The sequence below is a fragment of the Galeopterus variegatus genome, unplaced genomic scaffold, assembly GCF_000696425.1.
Source record: "Galeopterus variegatus unplaced genomic scaffold, G_variegatus-3.0.2 Scaffold7709, whole genome shotgun sequence".
NCBI classification, from domain to species: domain Eukaryota; kingdom Metazoa; phylum Chordata; class Mammalia; order Dermoptera; family Cynocephalidae; genus Galeopterus; species Galeopterus variegatus.
The window spans coordinates 24,858-40,967 of NW_007733820.1; the positions used below are offsets into that span (position 1 = coordinate 24,858).

General features: G+C 38.0%; 1 protein-coding gene across 2 annotated transcripts in view; it reads right to left on the reverse strand.

The window, feature by feature from the left end:
* The window catches only part of LOC103607780 (polycomb group RING finger protein 5), a 31,899-nt gene extending 17,575 nt beyond the window's left edge, over positions 1 to 14,324 (reverse strand). For both annotated transcript variants that reach the window (XM_008592246.1, XM_008592245.1), the window contains exon 1: positions 14,060 to 14,324. In XM_008592246.1, the coding sequence (XP_008590468.1) occupies positions 14,060 to 14,171 (112 nt within the window). In that variant the 5' untranslated portion in view covers positions 14,172 to 14,324. The remainder of the gene's footprint in view (positions 1 to 14,059) is intronic.
* Between the last annotated feature and the right edge of the window lie 1,786 nt (positions 14,325 to 16,110).

The following is a 16,110-nucleotide window of genomic DNA, read 5'->3' on the forward strand; positions in this document are numbered from 1 at the left end:
TTTTTTTTTTTTTTTTTTTTTTTTTTTGTCTTTTCTCGTGTCCAGCAATGGATCGCAACCCTCAGTGTCGCGCCCGCACCTCGCTCAGCCAGTGAGCGGGAACCGGTCTGTATGTGGGATCCGAACCCTAGGCGGGAGCGCTGCCGCACTCCCAAGTGGTGCACTGTAGCAGTGCGCCACCAGGCCAGCCCCTGATATAACTTTTTAAAAGAATTTTTTCAGAGACTAAGACCAAACGCTGTTTAATTAAAATTTTTTTTCAGACAGTTTTAGAAAAAGGAAAATTTAAGATGTTGAACAACGTACTGTTCTTACTCTAGTTTTCTTTTCTTTCTTGTTCAGATGATTCAGTGGTGGTTGTCATCACTGTCATCATTATCATCAATATTATCATAACATAAAGGGTTTATGTACCGGGAATTGTCCTAAATGTATACATACATTCAATATACATGTGTGTGAAAATATGTCCTAATAAACATGTATTTAATTCAATACAATTTAATAATTTAATCTTTACTACAACCCTATTTTTTTTTTCCTTTTTGTCTTTTTTCATGACCGGTAACGGGATTGCAACCCTCAGTGTCGCACCCGTACCACGACCGGCAACGGGATCGCAGCGGGATCGCAACCCTCGGTGTCGCGCCTGCACCACGCTCAACCAGTGAGCGGACCGGTCTCTATATGGGATCCGAACCCTCGGCGGGAGCGCCGCCGCACTCCCAAGCACCGCACTCTACCAAGTGCGCCACTGGGCCGGCCCCATTACTACAACCCTATTAATTAGGTAGCATTATCAGGCCTCTTACCGGTGAAGAAAATAGAGAAAACTTCACCAAGCTGCATAAAATTATGGAACCAGTAAGTGGTTAAAGTCAGCATTTGAATCCAGAGTCTATTTTTGTAATCAATGCACTCTTACCGGTGAAGAAAATAGAGAAAACTTCACCAAGCTGCATAAAATTATGGAACCAGTAACTGGTTAAAGTCAGCATTTGAATCCAGAGTCTATTTTTGTAATCAATGCATGTATATGATACATTTTCTTCTAATTTTACTATCTACACTATATAGAAAAAGAATGCCTTACCCCTTATTTTGGAAGCCTTAGTTACGTCTACTTGTATTATTAGATCTCCTTTTAAACTGCATTATTTTGCACAAATAGCTGTCTTAAGAAGCTTGGTTCTTTAAAAAATCTCTAGAAAACACATCTCCCACATGGCTTTTAAAAGCTGTTAAGTAAAGTAAACCTTACATAAATTAGAACTTGAGAAAATCCAGGCCAGTAGTTCAGTGAAACTAAAAAAAGTAAAATGAAAATTTGGTTTCCCTTAGACACTTTAAAAACTTCCCATCACTACAAAACTGACCCTTGATTCTTAGTTTATACTTTGAAGTCTATACTAGCAGTAAAGCACATTTATAAAATATCTTAAAGATTTAATGCCAAGTTCTCTAACTGCTCAGCTGCTATACTGGGTAGCTCAAGTGGTCCAAGAATGACTTTAAAAGGGTGCTAGCCTATGATAAAGACTATGTATGGAGACCAACTAGAATCTTCAATTCTCACCAGCCACTCTACGAACAGATATTATAACCACAAGAAACACCGGGGTCAGAAAAGGAGTTAGGCTCACCAAAGATACCCCAGTTGGAAAAACACTTAAATAACAAGAGCTAACATTTATTGAGCACTAACCAAATACCAGGTTCTGGACTCATGGATTTGTATGGATTATAGTATGGACTGTTACCATCCCCTTTTGGCAAATTAGGAATGCAGAAGTGGAGGGCCTGAGCAGGCTGCCCACAGTTGCCCAGCTGTGCAGCAGAGATGGCATCCATCCCTGAGCTGTGTAGCTCCAGGTCTAAAATCCAAACCACTATGCAATGTGTCTTAAAATGAACATTTGGTCCTGAGCATCCGGCTTTCGTATCTTTAATTGATCTTTATATTTAGCTCATCACAAACATCATTAAACTTCTGCCTAAAGCTTACTAAGTGAATTCCTTTCTTTTACCATTTCTTAGATTTGAACTAGGCTGCTGTACAAATTAATAGAGAAATGGTCATTGTGTCATCCAAAGCAGTGGTTCTCAAATTTGGATGGGCATCATAATCACCAATGAGTTTTTTTAAAGAATAGACTTGCAGGCTCCATTCCAGACCAATTAAATCAGAATATCTAGGAAATTAGCACCAGGACTCTAACTCTGCAAGTACCTTTCACTGATGCAGCCAAATGATAACAGGGGAACACTGGCCAAGGGGAAGCCAGGAGCTGGTTACAAAAACCTTACTGTCTAGTACCTTTGTTAGGGTTGCCATATTCCAGGATTTGGCTCTCTGCTAAGCCATAATCAGAAGTCAATTTATTATCACCATCAAGAAATCACTGTCACAGGACAAAACATAAGAAGAATATGTGACTAATGTATTCTTTCCCTATAATGCAGATCTACATGAGAAACCAATTTAGTAAAGCATAGTTGTTCCAAGTCATTCTGAGGCAGACTGCCTGGATCTGAATCCCATTTATGTCATTAGATAAATTACTTTGTGTGCGTTGGTGTACAAAGAAGATAACTAAGATTCCTATTTCACAGTGTTCATGCGAGGATTAAATGAGATAATATACATAAAATTTACTGGTTTACAATATCTGGTAACATATAAATATTGAAAAAATGTGAGCTGTTACTATAATTACATTGCTGGATGAGCATATAATCGTGAGAGAGAATCAGCATCAGAATATTGAACAGCATCAGACTATGATTAATTTGATACACCTATCTTAGATAATAGCTTATCTTGCTAATGGAACTTGAAATGTCTATCATTTATTGGCCTTAATTCCCTGAAGCCATTTCCATCCTAGGGATAGTTTTGCAACTCGGGTATGATGTTTAAGACATATTGTTTCACCTGAATGGGGACTATCTTCGCATGTAGAACACTTTTTCTGGGGTGGGCTGCAGTGTGTGTCCAAGATTCACCAACACTTCTGTATTATGCATTATTACTTAACTTCATGTTTAATTCAATTCCAGTATAGCTCTACTGGTCTAGAAACTATTTTGTTCTGTCTCTCCTTGATCACTTTTGCATATACCTGCTCTGATATACTATTATATGTTGATTTCATAGTTGAGCTATTAAAGAGCTATCCTACTTCCTTGTAAGTTCTTGGAGGCATCTCCACAAAAGGTACAAGGCCATTTGTTGTTGCTATCTTGGATGCATGGTCCACCCACACCTCTTACGCATCACAGGGAACTAGCTTCCCAGCTTTGATGGCACAAAGGAAATGTACACAAACTTCTCTTCTTGAGCACTAATTCTGGTATCACTGATAATAAAACAACAGCTTTTTCTCTCAGTCCTTGGTGTTTTCATCAGGGATTCTGTTTATTAAAACTAACCAAAGACTGTCTTCCTTTGTTAAAGTCACCTGATTGTGTGACTGGTCTTATGTCAACTTAGATGTATGTTTTTTCCCTCCTTTCTAAAGGGCTTCATTCTCTTTATGTGCCCATCTTGGTAACATTCATTTTATAAACATTTTTGTCTTACAGACTTTATCCATTACCTGCTTCACTTATAAGAGTTCATAAGTAAACTATGATCAAGTGCAAAGAAAAGAGGCATCAGTTTCCTACTTTTGATACATATTCTCATGTATGAAACACCAATTAAAAAAAAAAAGTCCAGAAGAGCTGTAATATGCTTCCAAGAGGCAGTATTTCCTTGTTTTACTTATATGAGGAACTAATCAATATCTTTATTTCTCTTATATTGTTGCTTATGACACTTTTTTTTTCAAGGGCCTACATGAGTTGCAATTTCATGAAGAACACTAAGGATAGTATTATTTTGTACTGAGCAGAATGTTTTATTCTTTTTTTTGCTAAGATAAAGGAACAGGCAGCAAAGCAGAACTTGTTGAACGAGGTCAGGACAGAGTCTAGAGATTTAAGCATGATCTGGAGGATTCTAGACCAAGGAGGCAGGAGATCTTGAAAGGTCTAGGAGGGCAGGAAAAGTTTACCCCACTTTGGTAGGCTGGTTTACGGAATCAAGTGGGACTCCAAGGTCAGAGCAGAGTCTGGTAGCTGCTTACTGAGTGCTGTGATGCCCTCATTCCCCTCCTTACCAATATAAATTCCATGATCAATCACAATAATCACTTACTCACACATACCCTTGACAGCTCTGTTTTTCTCTGCTTTGACTCTCCTACCCTACCCTCTTTTCTTTGATCATATATACTTGCTTAGCTAAACTACAATCCTGGCTAAAACTAACTCTCTACATACTGTTTCTACAAGATTACAGCTGAACATCATGGGAGAAAAACATACAGCCATACTGATTGGTCTCTCACCTTAAATTCATGATCATGAATTTCAAATGGGTCCTTCATCTGCCAGGCAGTCATACTCAATGCCCAAGTCCATTATGCTCCTTGCCAGTACTTCATACCTTCTCTTTCCTCAAACCCCCAACATATCCTCCTCCATTCTCACTCTCCATGAGGACCTCACTTCCTATTTTACTGAAAACAAAAGGGAAAAAAAAACTGAAGCAAAGAGAAAAGAACTTGCACCACACCTACTCACCTACTGTATCTATACTTTATATGCTCTTGCCTGTTTCCAGAACTCTCACTTATCTATCTAAAGCCAATCTCTGCCCTGTGCACTAGATTTCCTCACAATGATTTACCTAAGAACATTGATCCAGTAATTCTCCCCTTTCACCTATATAAATTTTTTTGACATCCACTGAATATTCTTGTTAACATTCAAACATATTATTTCCTCAGCTTAAAACAAAAACCACTTCTGTTGACTCTATTTCCCTTGTCAGCATTCACTCCATTTCTCTGCTCTCTTTTGCAGTAAAATGCCTTGAACGAGCTACCTTTACTCACTCTCCGCAATTCCTCTTCCCATTCTTTTTTCACCCTTTCCCTGCCTTTATTAAGATTAAATACTTACATATTCATAATGATCAAAACCAGGAAATTAAAAATTTTCCATCCTCTTACACCTATCAGACTTTTGCTCCTACCATTCCATTGAAACTGTTCTTGACAAGATCACCCATGACCTACCCATGGCTAAATCTAGTGGTCTGTTCTCTGACCCATCTTACTCAACACATCTGATACAGTGGATGCCTCCTCCTCAACAGTGTCTTTACTTTGCCTCCCAGCACCCCCCTCTTTCCATTTTCCTCCTATCTCATTGGCTCCTCCTTTTCTTCCTGATGGGTTAATGCTGCAGTGCTCCAGGGCTCAGTTCTTGGTCCTCTTCTCTTATCTTTCTGTCTACTCACTCCTTTTGTGCTTTCATTGTTTAAATATGATCTATGCTTTTGATCTCCAGACTCATATAGCCAACTCCCAACCAGATGTCTCTATTTGGATATGTCATTCAATTTCCAAAAAATAACCTCCTGATGTTCTTTTTTTTTTTTCCCTTTTTGTCTTTTTTCGTGTCCGGCAACGGAGCGCAACCCTCAGTGTCACCCCCGTACCAGACCGGGACCGGCAACGGAATCGCAACCCCTCGGTGTTGCTCCCACACCTCGCTCAGCCAGTGAGCGGGAACCGGTCTGTATGTGGGATCCGAACCCTCCACGGGAGCGCCACCGCGCTCCCAAGCGGCGCACTGTAGCAGTGCGCCACCAGGCCGGCCCAACCTCCTGATGTTCTACTCTCAGCCTTTCTTTTCCTATATCATTTAATGACATCTTTATCCTTCTAGTTTCTCAGGCCAAAAATCTTGAAGATGTATGTCCTCGACTCCTTTTTCTTTTCATGACCCACATACAATTCATTAGCAAATATGGTTCTACCTTTAAAATATATTCAGAATCTGACCACTTTTTACCACCACTACCACCACCTTGGTGCAAACCATCAACCATCTCCCACCTGAATTACTGCAGTAGTCTCCTACCAGGTTTATTTTCAACACAGCAGTCTAAGTGATCCTTTTAAAGATAAATCAGATCATGTTATTCCTCTACTCAAAACTCTGCCTGAAATAGGTCTTCATTTCTCTCCAAGTAAAAGCCAAAATCCTTAAAATGGCCCTGTAAGAACATGTACTGTGCTGGTGGTCCACTCCCAACCCCATCACCTCTCTGAACTCTCTTTTACTTACTTCTGTCCAGCCACACAGGCCTCAAGCACACTCCTGACTTAGAGCCTTTTATCTTGCTATTCCCTCTACATGAAACACTCTTCTCTCAAGTATCTGACTGAATAACTTCTTTTCTTATTTACTCAAATGTCACTTTATTAATGAAGGCTACCCTGAACGCAGGCTTATTTTAAATTGTAACACCTCCTTGACTACCCAATCACCCTTACCCAGCTGGACTTACTCTTTTTCTACAGCATTTATCACCTTCTAATATACACTTTTGATTTCCTTATTGGCTACCAGGTTGCCTGATGTGTTCCAAGTGCCTAGAATAGAACCTGGAAGAGGAAATGCTAAGTTAATATTTATGGAATAAATGAGGACACAAGGGTTAGGAATACTAAAGGGAGCCAAGATTCTAGGGCCCACAAGTGTACTACTGTGGTTAAGTCAGGAAGAAGCCTACTTGTTCAACTAAATCAAGGGAAGAGATTCTGAACTTACTAGTAATTTTTTTTTTGACAACTGAAATGAGTTAATTCAACATAAGCTAAAATCTAAAACTGACCATTTTCTATTAACTGAGTAAAGGTATGACAGTGGTTGAGTATTCTGAGAAAATACTGTATAGCTTTGCTCACTGGTTTTAAAATTTTTGACACAGTATAATAGTCTGGTAAAATCCAGTACATATAAAACATCAGTAGCTGTGAAAAGTCTTCAAAATAACCAAATAAAAATTATCTTTTGTCTTTTCTACAAGGTTACACTGTACTTGTTCATAATGCTTAAATTCAACCTCTGTGCTAGGCTCTTAAACATACCTGTATACTGACTATGATTTCTAGCCCTGAATACTTTTATATTTTGGTTATATATCTTTTCTCAATCAGATATTGATATCAGTTCCAACTCATTTGGACCTAGATATAATTTATTCTCAGAAGTCAATATAGAAGATAATTTTATTTTTTAATTTGTTATTTCCTAGCTTGTCCTTTAATGTCTGCTATGATGCTTTGCTCAACTGTTTAAACACTCCTTACTATTTAATGCATTGTTTTAAAAGTTAAAAAAACCCTATACATAATATAGTTCTTCTTCAATATTACTACTAATAATAGATGACACCTAGATTGTTTAAGACCTATAATTATTTCTTATTTAAGAAAAAGTCATCAAAATGAACACTACAACCACTTTCATGAGTGAATGACTAGTGTCTGCCAAAATACTGTTTAAAGCATATAACATCAGTATACCAATGATCTCATTCTAATACAACCAAAAAAAATATTATATTTGCACCTACTGAGACAATAAATCTAATTTCTATTTAGGCCTTAAATTTTTATTCTAAAATGGGTTTTTTTTTTTCTTCTCTAAAAATAAAATTTTATAAAAAATACATTATTGGAAAGTTCAATTATACCTTTTTTATTAACTATAATGGCTATTTATTTCGATCCTGATTGGGTACATAATAACATTTATGTAGTCAGGAAAATAGTTACAAGAGGTTTATTTTATATATACATATATATTCTAAATTAACATGTTGCTTAAAGAAATTTTAGAAAAGAAAGCTAAGCAGAAAGAAGAAAAAATAAAATTAGGGAAATGACATAATGTATTGTGCAGATGTGCCTGAGTCAGATATCCAAGATTCAGAATCCCGGGTATGTTATTTAACCTTTTTCAATCTTGTCTCTGTGAAAAAATTTTGGATAAGAATCTGAAATACTTTCCCCTCAAAACTTTTCATAGTTTGCTCCTTCTTATTATTTTGGTCTCTGCTCAAATGGCAACTCCCAAGAGAGATTTTTCTGTTTTATTTTTTCTCATAGCATTTGTTATACACAGTACCTGAATTACATTCTTTCTTATTCTCTCTCTCTCTTATTAGAACTTATTTTCTAGGAGGGCACAGAATACACCTGTCATGTTTATTGCTGTGTTCCCAGTGGCTAGAACAATGACTGGCACATGCCGGTGCTAATAAACATTTGTTGAATGATTAAATAATACAAGCTAACTAGAAGGGCTCTTGGTTAGATTAAGTAAGACAATGAATGTAAAGTTCATGACCCCATATGATACAAACATTCAGTAAATAATAGTTACTATTTTAATCTTTTATTGGTATTTATTTTAATTAGTGTACGATGAGATGCTATTATTAAAAATGTCTGGTCCAGGGCAGTACTTCTGAAACTTCAGTGTACCACAGAATAACCTGGAGGGCTTGTTATTACATATTTTCTGGGCTTCTCCCCAGAGATTCTGATTCAGTAGGTCTTTGGTAAAGCCCAATAATTTGCACTTCTAATAAGTTCCCAAGTGATGTTGCTGCTGGTGGATGCTGCTAGTGCGAAGACTGCACTGTGAGGAGCAAATGTATGTAGCATAAAAATTTTAAACATTGACTATCGAAGTATCATGAGTTCTCTGTACCTTAATTAAGTACTTGTGTATTTACGATACTTGTCCAAAAACACTTAATGGTTGCTAGCACTTAAATTTTGCCATCTTATGATTTAGTCCTTCATTCTTACATATTACCACATGAAATCACCAAGTCTCTTAATTGTCACAATAACTATATTTAATTATCAATTAACCTTCTCCTTTGTATAAGGTAACAAATAAGTACAACAATGTGTTTTTCCAAAAGATTCATTCTTAGGTAAGGGACTACTGCCATAACCTGAAGAGGCAGAAAGAAGAAAGAATCCTGTACTACTACAGAATTTTAAGTTATAAACACCCCCCCTTTTTTTTTTTGAGGAAAGAATCATTGGATTCTTAAAGGGGCCTGTGACTACAAAAGGGTAAAGATCCGATGCAATGCCTTCATCACATTTGAACTACTGGAACAAAGCTCCTTTGTCCTTAGTTTAAGTAAAAAGTCTTTTAAGTCAATAACCTATACAACCACCAGCAAATACACTCTAAGCAGCTTCAAAAAGTTCCTCAGGACCTCAGTGCAAGAGATGGAGCACCCTCATCCCTTTATCTAGGACCATCAATATCTAGTCCCCAGTCCAGTCTCTTACTCTTCCTACCTAAAGACCCACACAATGCCTGTGTAGATTCGAGAAGACAGTTTTTCTAAATTCCTAATCAACATTGTCTAAGTGCCTTTCAAGTTACCTATCACTGCATTTGAATCTTTGAAAGGAAAAACACACAATAAAATAATCAACTTATTAGCCATTCATTTATGAGTTTAAGCTTTTTAAGTATTCAAGTACTAGGTACTGAGGAGACACAACCCAAATTTGTCTATGGCAACAGGTGGGTGGCACATCTTGGGCTGAGTTTTAAAGGATGAGTAACTGCTAGCTGGCACACAGGAGAAGTGGTTCATTCTAAGTAGAGCCAACAGCTGAACCAAGTATCTGCACATGTGTGTATTAGGTGGTGGGGAAGAAAGAAGGCAGAAACCAGTCACAGCAAAGAAGCTTTAATTTATCTTGAGGGCAATAGGGTACCTATAGAAAATGTTGGGGTAGGCTAAAGAGTGGCAGTGATAAAGACAGTAAACTATTTTTAATTAATGCCACTCTGACACATGTTAAGAATGTGCTGCAGTACCTTTGGTGAGAAGTAATGAGAGCCTGATCAAGAACAGTAGCAAGGGGATAGAATTGAAGAGATAGATTTGAGAAATATTAAACAGAGAAACTAGACAGGACTTTGTCATAGTTTTGATAGTGAGAGTAAAGGAGTCAAGCATGCAGCATATTTCTTGGACAAGTGAGTGTTGGCATCCCATTCATTCATTCCTAGACATGCTGAGTTCCAGGTGGCTTTAGGACATCTAAGTGGACATCCAGTAGGATTCCGAAGCTGAGAGAAAGATCTGAGCCAGAAATAAAGATCTAGGAGACATCAGCATAGGTAGCTGAAGTCTCAGAGTAGATGAGTTCACACAGAAAAGAAAAAGATACATCCAAATACATGTGTTGGAAATTTCTTCTTGACTTGTGAGAAGTTTCTCAATAGAGTCTAAGTTCCAAATTTATCTTATTTACCACTCCACTCCCAGTGTCTAGTAAAGTGCCTGACATCTAATTATTTATTTTAAACAACCCAATAATTATTTGTATGAACACAGTTATCTCCTTAGGTTTGTCAGGTTATTAAAATGACCTCACAGACATGTAACCATGGTTAATAAAGATTTAGTTCATCTAGCATTAAGTGATCGTTTAAAGCTAAAACTAATTTGTTTGAAAATTTTAATCAATTTTTAAATTTTATCTATTTGTCAAAAATCCGTGGCCTACTGAAGGGAAGTGGTATTAGTGGGTGAAGTATGAGAATACCAGAGATGTGTTTTTTATGACCCTTTTTTTGCATTTCCTTGCCAGAAGCCTGGGACACAGGTTGCCCCCCCATCTCTGCTTCCCCCTTTCTCTTTCTTCCACATAGCTGGAGTGCTTCAGTCAGCCATCCCGCTCACCTTTTGGCCCTTCCTTCTATATCCACAGGGCAGCCAAACATCATTAGCTCGGGAAGGGAGGAGAATGGGAGAGTAGCAACCTATCTGGTCTGAGGAGGTGAGAGGAAGAGTTGAAATGCATTTGTACAGTAATTTGGAAGAAGACTGAAGTAACTTTGTTCATCCATGTCAAAGCAGGGAGAGCTACTAATGATCCCTATCACCCACCCCAATGCAGCCCTCTGCACCTCCGCTGAAGCCAGGCCCAGAGGCTACTGTCCTCGTTTGAGAAGGCCTAGGGCTTGTGGCTTTTGGAATTTCAGAAAACATTCTAGTCCTTCTTTTGCACTCCATTCTCCTCCAATATCCTGACGGTTACCTGCTATTATATCACCCTGCGCCATTATCTTATACATTGCATTTATCATCGGCATCTGAATTTATCTTATACATTTCTTAACTTGATTACTCTTTCTTCACTTGAGCAAACAGTCCAGAGAGCAGACTCCATTTCTGGTTTTGCTCACCAATAATGAAGCTTCATTTATATATTTCAAACTTGAATAGTAAGACCAACATCTTATATCTTCTTATGAGTTTTCGTAATAAGTACTAGTGCTTAATCATTCTTAACTTATTCTTTACTGATAATACCATAAGATAGTAGTCTTTTTGAAGTTATTTTAATAAGATATTCTTTTTATAGGACTAAATCAAGATCTAAAATATTATGGGGTACCACAATATTAACATTTCTCACTTTCTACCTTTCCCATTTGGCCAGCTTGCTTAATTTTATCACAAATTACAGTACCACAATATCTGTCCTATATTATACATGAGAAAACCTGGTAGAAGAGACAAAACTCAGTATCACCACACATTAAAAACCCAATCAATGGCTGAGGAACACTGCTTTGTGGTACTATTTATGTTATCAATACAAATAAGGGGACACTTTGCAAGTGGGATAGTTTTTGCCCATAAGCCTCCATACAAATACAAACAACAACAACAAAAAATAGAAATCCAAGGAGTTGAGAGTGCATAAAGATTAGTGATATATAATCCTCAGATCTCCACAGACACTGGGTTGAGTACCTGATGCCATCATTTACTCAACTGTTCTGTGTTTTCCATTGATGATAAAGGCCACATTTGTGATTTAGCATTGCATTTAATCACACTTCTGCCATGTTCATTCTCTCTCATTAAAGGGGCTTGATGACTGACATGGGATCTTTCAGGCCAGAATGACTTGTGCAGTTAAGCTGTCATTTACCCTTTTGGGCTTTAAATTGCTGCTAAGAACATAAAAAAAATAATCTTTGCTTATAAACTAATTGTTTGTACTTTTAGAATCTTTTGTTTTTCTTCAGGAAAAAGTGACATTTAAATTGGGATTTCATCATGACCCAAAGAAAAATTTCTTCTGGAAGACATATGTAAAATTGTAGTATATAGACAGAAACTGGAGAACTTGTGCCTTCTTCTCATCTTCCAGAGTTGGTAGTTTTTGATACAAAACAATGTGCAAATGTTAGAAAAAACAACACAAAACAGATTGAGGACCATGTCCAGGTACCACGCCTGGTGCAATGGGAAACATGGAAGTATAGGATGAATCCCCACTCTAGAGTAGCCACTTCTATAGACTCTTCCTCCAAAATGCATCCACAATCCAACCACCCTTCACCATGTCCATCTCACATCTTATTACCTTGATTGAGGGCCTTATAATCTTTTAGCTGACCTACAGTGATACCCTTCTGACTGATTTGCTGTTCTTTCAACCTGCCAAGCATATTCCCACTTCAAGTCTCTTTCTCTTCCCTCTGCCTAGAATGCTCTTTCCATATATCCACAGAACTCAATCCCTTCAGGTTTCTGCTCAAATGTCATCATATCAAAAAGGCTGTCCCTGACACTCTATATAAAACAACCTCATCTCTCCTATCTACAATCTTGCTTTGTTACTCTTATAGCATTTATCACTAACATGGTATATATTTATTATTAGTTTCCCCACTAGAATGTAAACTTCTTGAGCAGAGATTTTTGACTGTCTTTTACACTGCTATAACTTCTGTGCCAAGACCTGTTAATTATTAACTGTTCAATTTAAATAACAACACTAGGCAAGAGCAAATTAATCATACAAGACAGTTCATAGTAAATTGGTAATTGGACAGCATGGGCCAGTAATACTCCAAAGGATTATAAATTAGCATCACGTGGGAAGATTTTCCAACATACACAAGCCCAGACCTTGCCACAAGACCCCCCATATTTCCACTGGTAGGGTTCTGAGCATGTGATATTTAAACAACTTCCCAAGTGATTCTATCTTTTTTATTATGGGAAAATATATGTAACAAAATTTGCCATTGAAACCATTTCCAGGTGATTCTATTTTGCAGCACTGTTTAAAACTACTGGTATGATACGTCAGTTCAGCAGAGAGAAAATACCTAAAAGAGAAGGTTTACTTAAAAAAAAAAAGCACCATGTTATATTAGACACAGCACAGGCTTTGGAGTTGAATACAGGTCCACCACTCATTAGCTGTGAGACTGGACAAGTTATTTAACTCTTAGTTTCCACACCCATAAAAAGAAGATAACCTCCATACCCTCTCTCTGTACTGACCCTGCCCCCATCCACTCCAAAGTGCTCCAAGGTTATTATAAAGCTCAAATGAAGCCAAGTATGTAAAATATCTACTTTGGTGCACATAATAGGCCTTAAACAAGAACTTACTAGAATTACTTTCAGTGAAATAAGAAAAAGAAACTGTACTAGCAGAAACACAAAAGGTATGTGTAAACATGGCATAAATGGCTATAAAAATGTCTTTTTCTTCTGATGAGACAAGTGAGAATGATACTTGTTAGGCGTTCCATGGATATGATATCAGAAGAGTGATTCTCAACCTTGAGCATGCTTCGGAATCAGCTGGAGGGCTTATTAAAATACAAATTGCTGGTCCCACTCCCAGAGCTTCTGATTCAGTAAGTCTAGGATGGGGCCTGATAAAATGCATTTCTAACAAGTTCCCAGGTGACGTTGACACTGATGCTGTTGGTCTAGGAATCATTAAAGTATGTATATCCTAACAAAACCTGAACAGATTAATTCCTTCAATATAACTTTTTAAGAATAAAAAACCAGAAATAGTTCACTTTTAAAAAACTACAACTGATAATACGCTCATTTTTAGAACATTTTACAATCTGGCAAAAGTCAACTACTGACATTCAAATAACAGAAAAACTTCATGCCACTGGTATCCCAATGACAAATACTTCTGAAAACTAATTCAAAATTAAGATAATTCTTACAATACTCATTTTTTTAAAGTTAAAATCTAGATAAAAACAAAACACGGTAGTTTAAAACGAACAAACATAGGTACAACTTTTGATGAGTAGATAACATAATACTTACAGGTATGGAGGCATTCCGTCACTGTAGTTGGCTTGATCAGATACCCTTTACAGATATAGCAGGTAATGTAAGGATTGAAATCTTTCACCAAGTGTTTCCTTTGCGTAGCCATTTGTGGTTAGCTAAGACTGCCTTTAGTAGTTCAGGCAAAGAGGAGTATTAAGTGGATGAAAGTCTGATCCCAGGAGCTGGTGTGGTGTTCCCAGATGTCCTGAGGCATGAGAACTAACATCCAGATTGATCATCAGATCACCAATCATCACTCCTTTTGGTAGTTCTGCTTTCCCATATCTGTTTCGAAAATCATTTTACAAAGATGAGAGAAAAAGGTGTCAAATTCCTTATACTGCTTTAATATTCTCGTAACAGCAAGTGCTACGTGTTCCAAATTGGGTGACTAAAACATATCCTTCAATGTACTATTAACTTGTAAATTTGCTATAATTTAATTCAGAATAATGACAAATTCATCCAATCCTGAAGCCTCAACTATTGCTTCTATACTAGTGACACCCAAAACCGTTAACTCTAGTTAATGCATTTTAACTATCTTCTTGACTGCTGTATTAGGAGTTCCTGCAATTACAGGTTAGAAGGGTCAAAACTGAAGTCACTGATCCTCCCTATCAAAATGTTCCCTATTTCCACTTTGAAACCTACATCCAGTAAATAGTCAAATCAAGCTGATGTCCTTTTCCATTCCAAGCACAGCCACCTTACTTGTACGTTACTTCTACATCTGCAGACCATCTTATATTCTGCTACCAGGTTTATTTTATTCTATCACATTTGGGTCCTCTTCTCAAAGAATGTCAGCATCTCCTCTTTACAAACAGAAAAATATTTAAGTTTCTCACCCTGTCACACAAGATCCTCCACTGGTTGACCTTAACATATCCTTCAACACTTTGCAAACTGAAGGGATACCTCCTTTCCCACGGTCCTTTGCAGGCTCTCTGCCCTCAATCCAACAAGCCCTTCCTCTCCTCTGTCTGCATCCTAACTATTCCCCCAAACCCCTCTTCAATGCTATCCTCAGTGTAAACTCTCCCTAGTTTTAAACCCTTACTTCTCTCCTGTTACCTTTTCCTTTTATTTTGATTTATACTTACACTCATTCTTTATCCCGTCTATTTGACTGAAAAATCAGAAATAGAAATCGGTCACGTTTAGTAGATAAATAGCCTGAGCAATGCTACTTTCCTAAGTTTCAGTTTTTCAGTTGTAAAATGAAAGTAGGAGTGCCAGCCTCCTAGAGTGGTGATGATTAAATGAGACAATATATATAAAGCTAGCACACTGTAAAAACTGAGTGTCATTAGTTGTTCTAGAAACGTTTAGCATAGTTGATTTGTACATAAGGTTATTTTTTAAAAAAGTTTTTAGGGGTTCTTTCAAGAAAACAACGTGAAAGAAGGTGTTGAATTTCTGAAATTTATTCTACAAACAGGAACTTTTCTCCTATCTTGGCTGTTAATTCACGATCAAGTATAGAGCAACTGGAAAAGTAGAAGGAATCAGTCCATCAACACAAACCCACTGCGAATGTGCAGGGAATAGGTTCTGCGTGTAATCACACCATCCGCTCGGGAAATCGTGTTGAGGGTGTAACGGAAAGAAAGCGTACTTGACAGACAGAGGGATTAGGGTTCTCGCCCTGTACAACCTTCAGCAAAGCATTTAATATCCGTGCCTGGTCTCGGCTGCCTCCTCTATGCACTGGGATTAGCTGCCCTGACTTCCCCCACAGGTTTGCCATGAAGCTCCAAAGTAAGAGAAAGTCCTATGAAAGAGGAAATGCACGGTCCCGACCCGGAGTGGCTAAGATCATAATGCACAGAGCCCTGTCACCAAGACAGTTAAAGGAAGCAAGTCCTTGCAGTCACGGGGAGGTGGAGGTAGGAGGGAACTTCTCCGCGTCCTCCGGCAGGACCCGGCAGCCCGGCCCCGTATGGTTGAAGCCCACGTCCGCCCCGCCCGGCAGGTGCGCGAGCCAGGGCCCCGCGGACGCCCCGCTCGGGCCGAGCGGGCGCTGCGCGGGGGAGGACGAG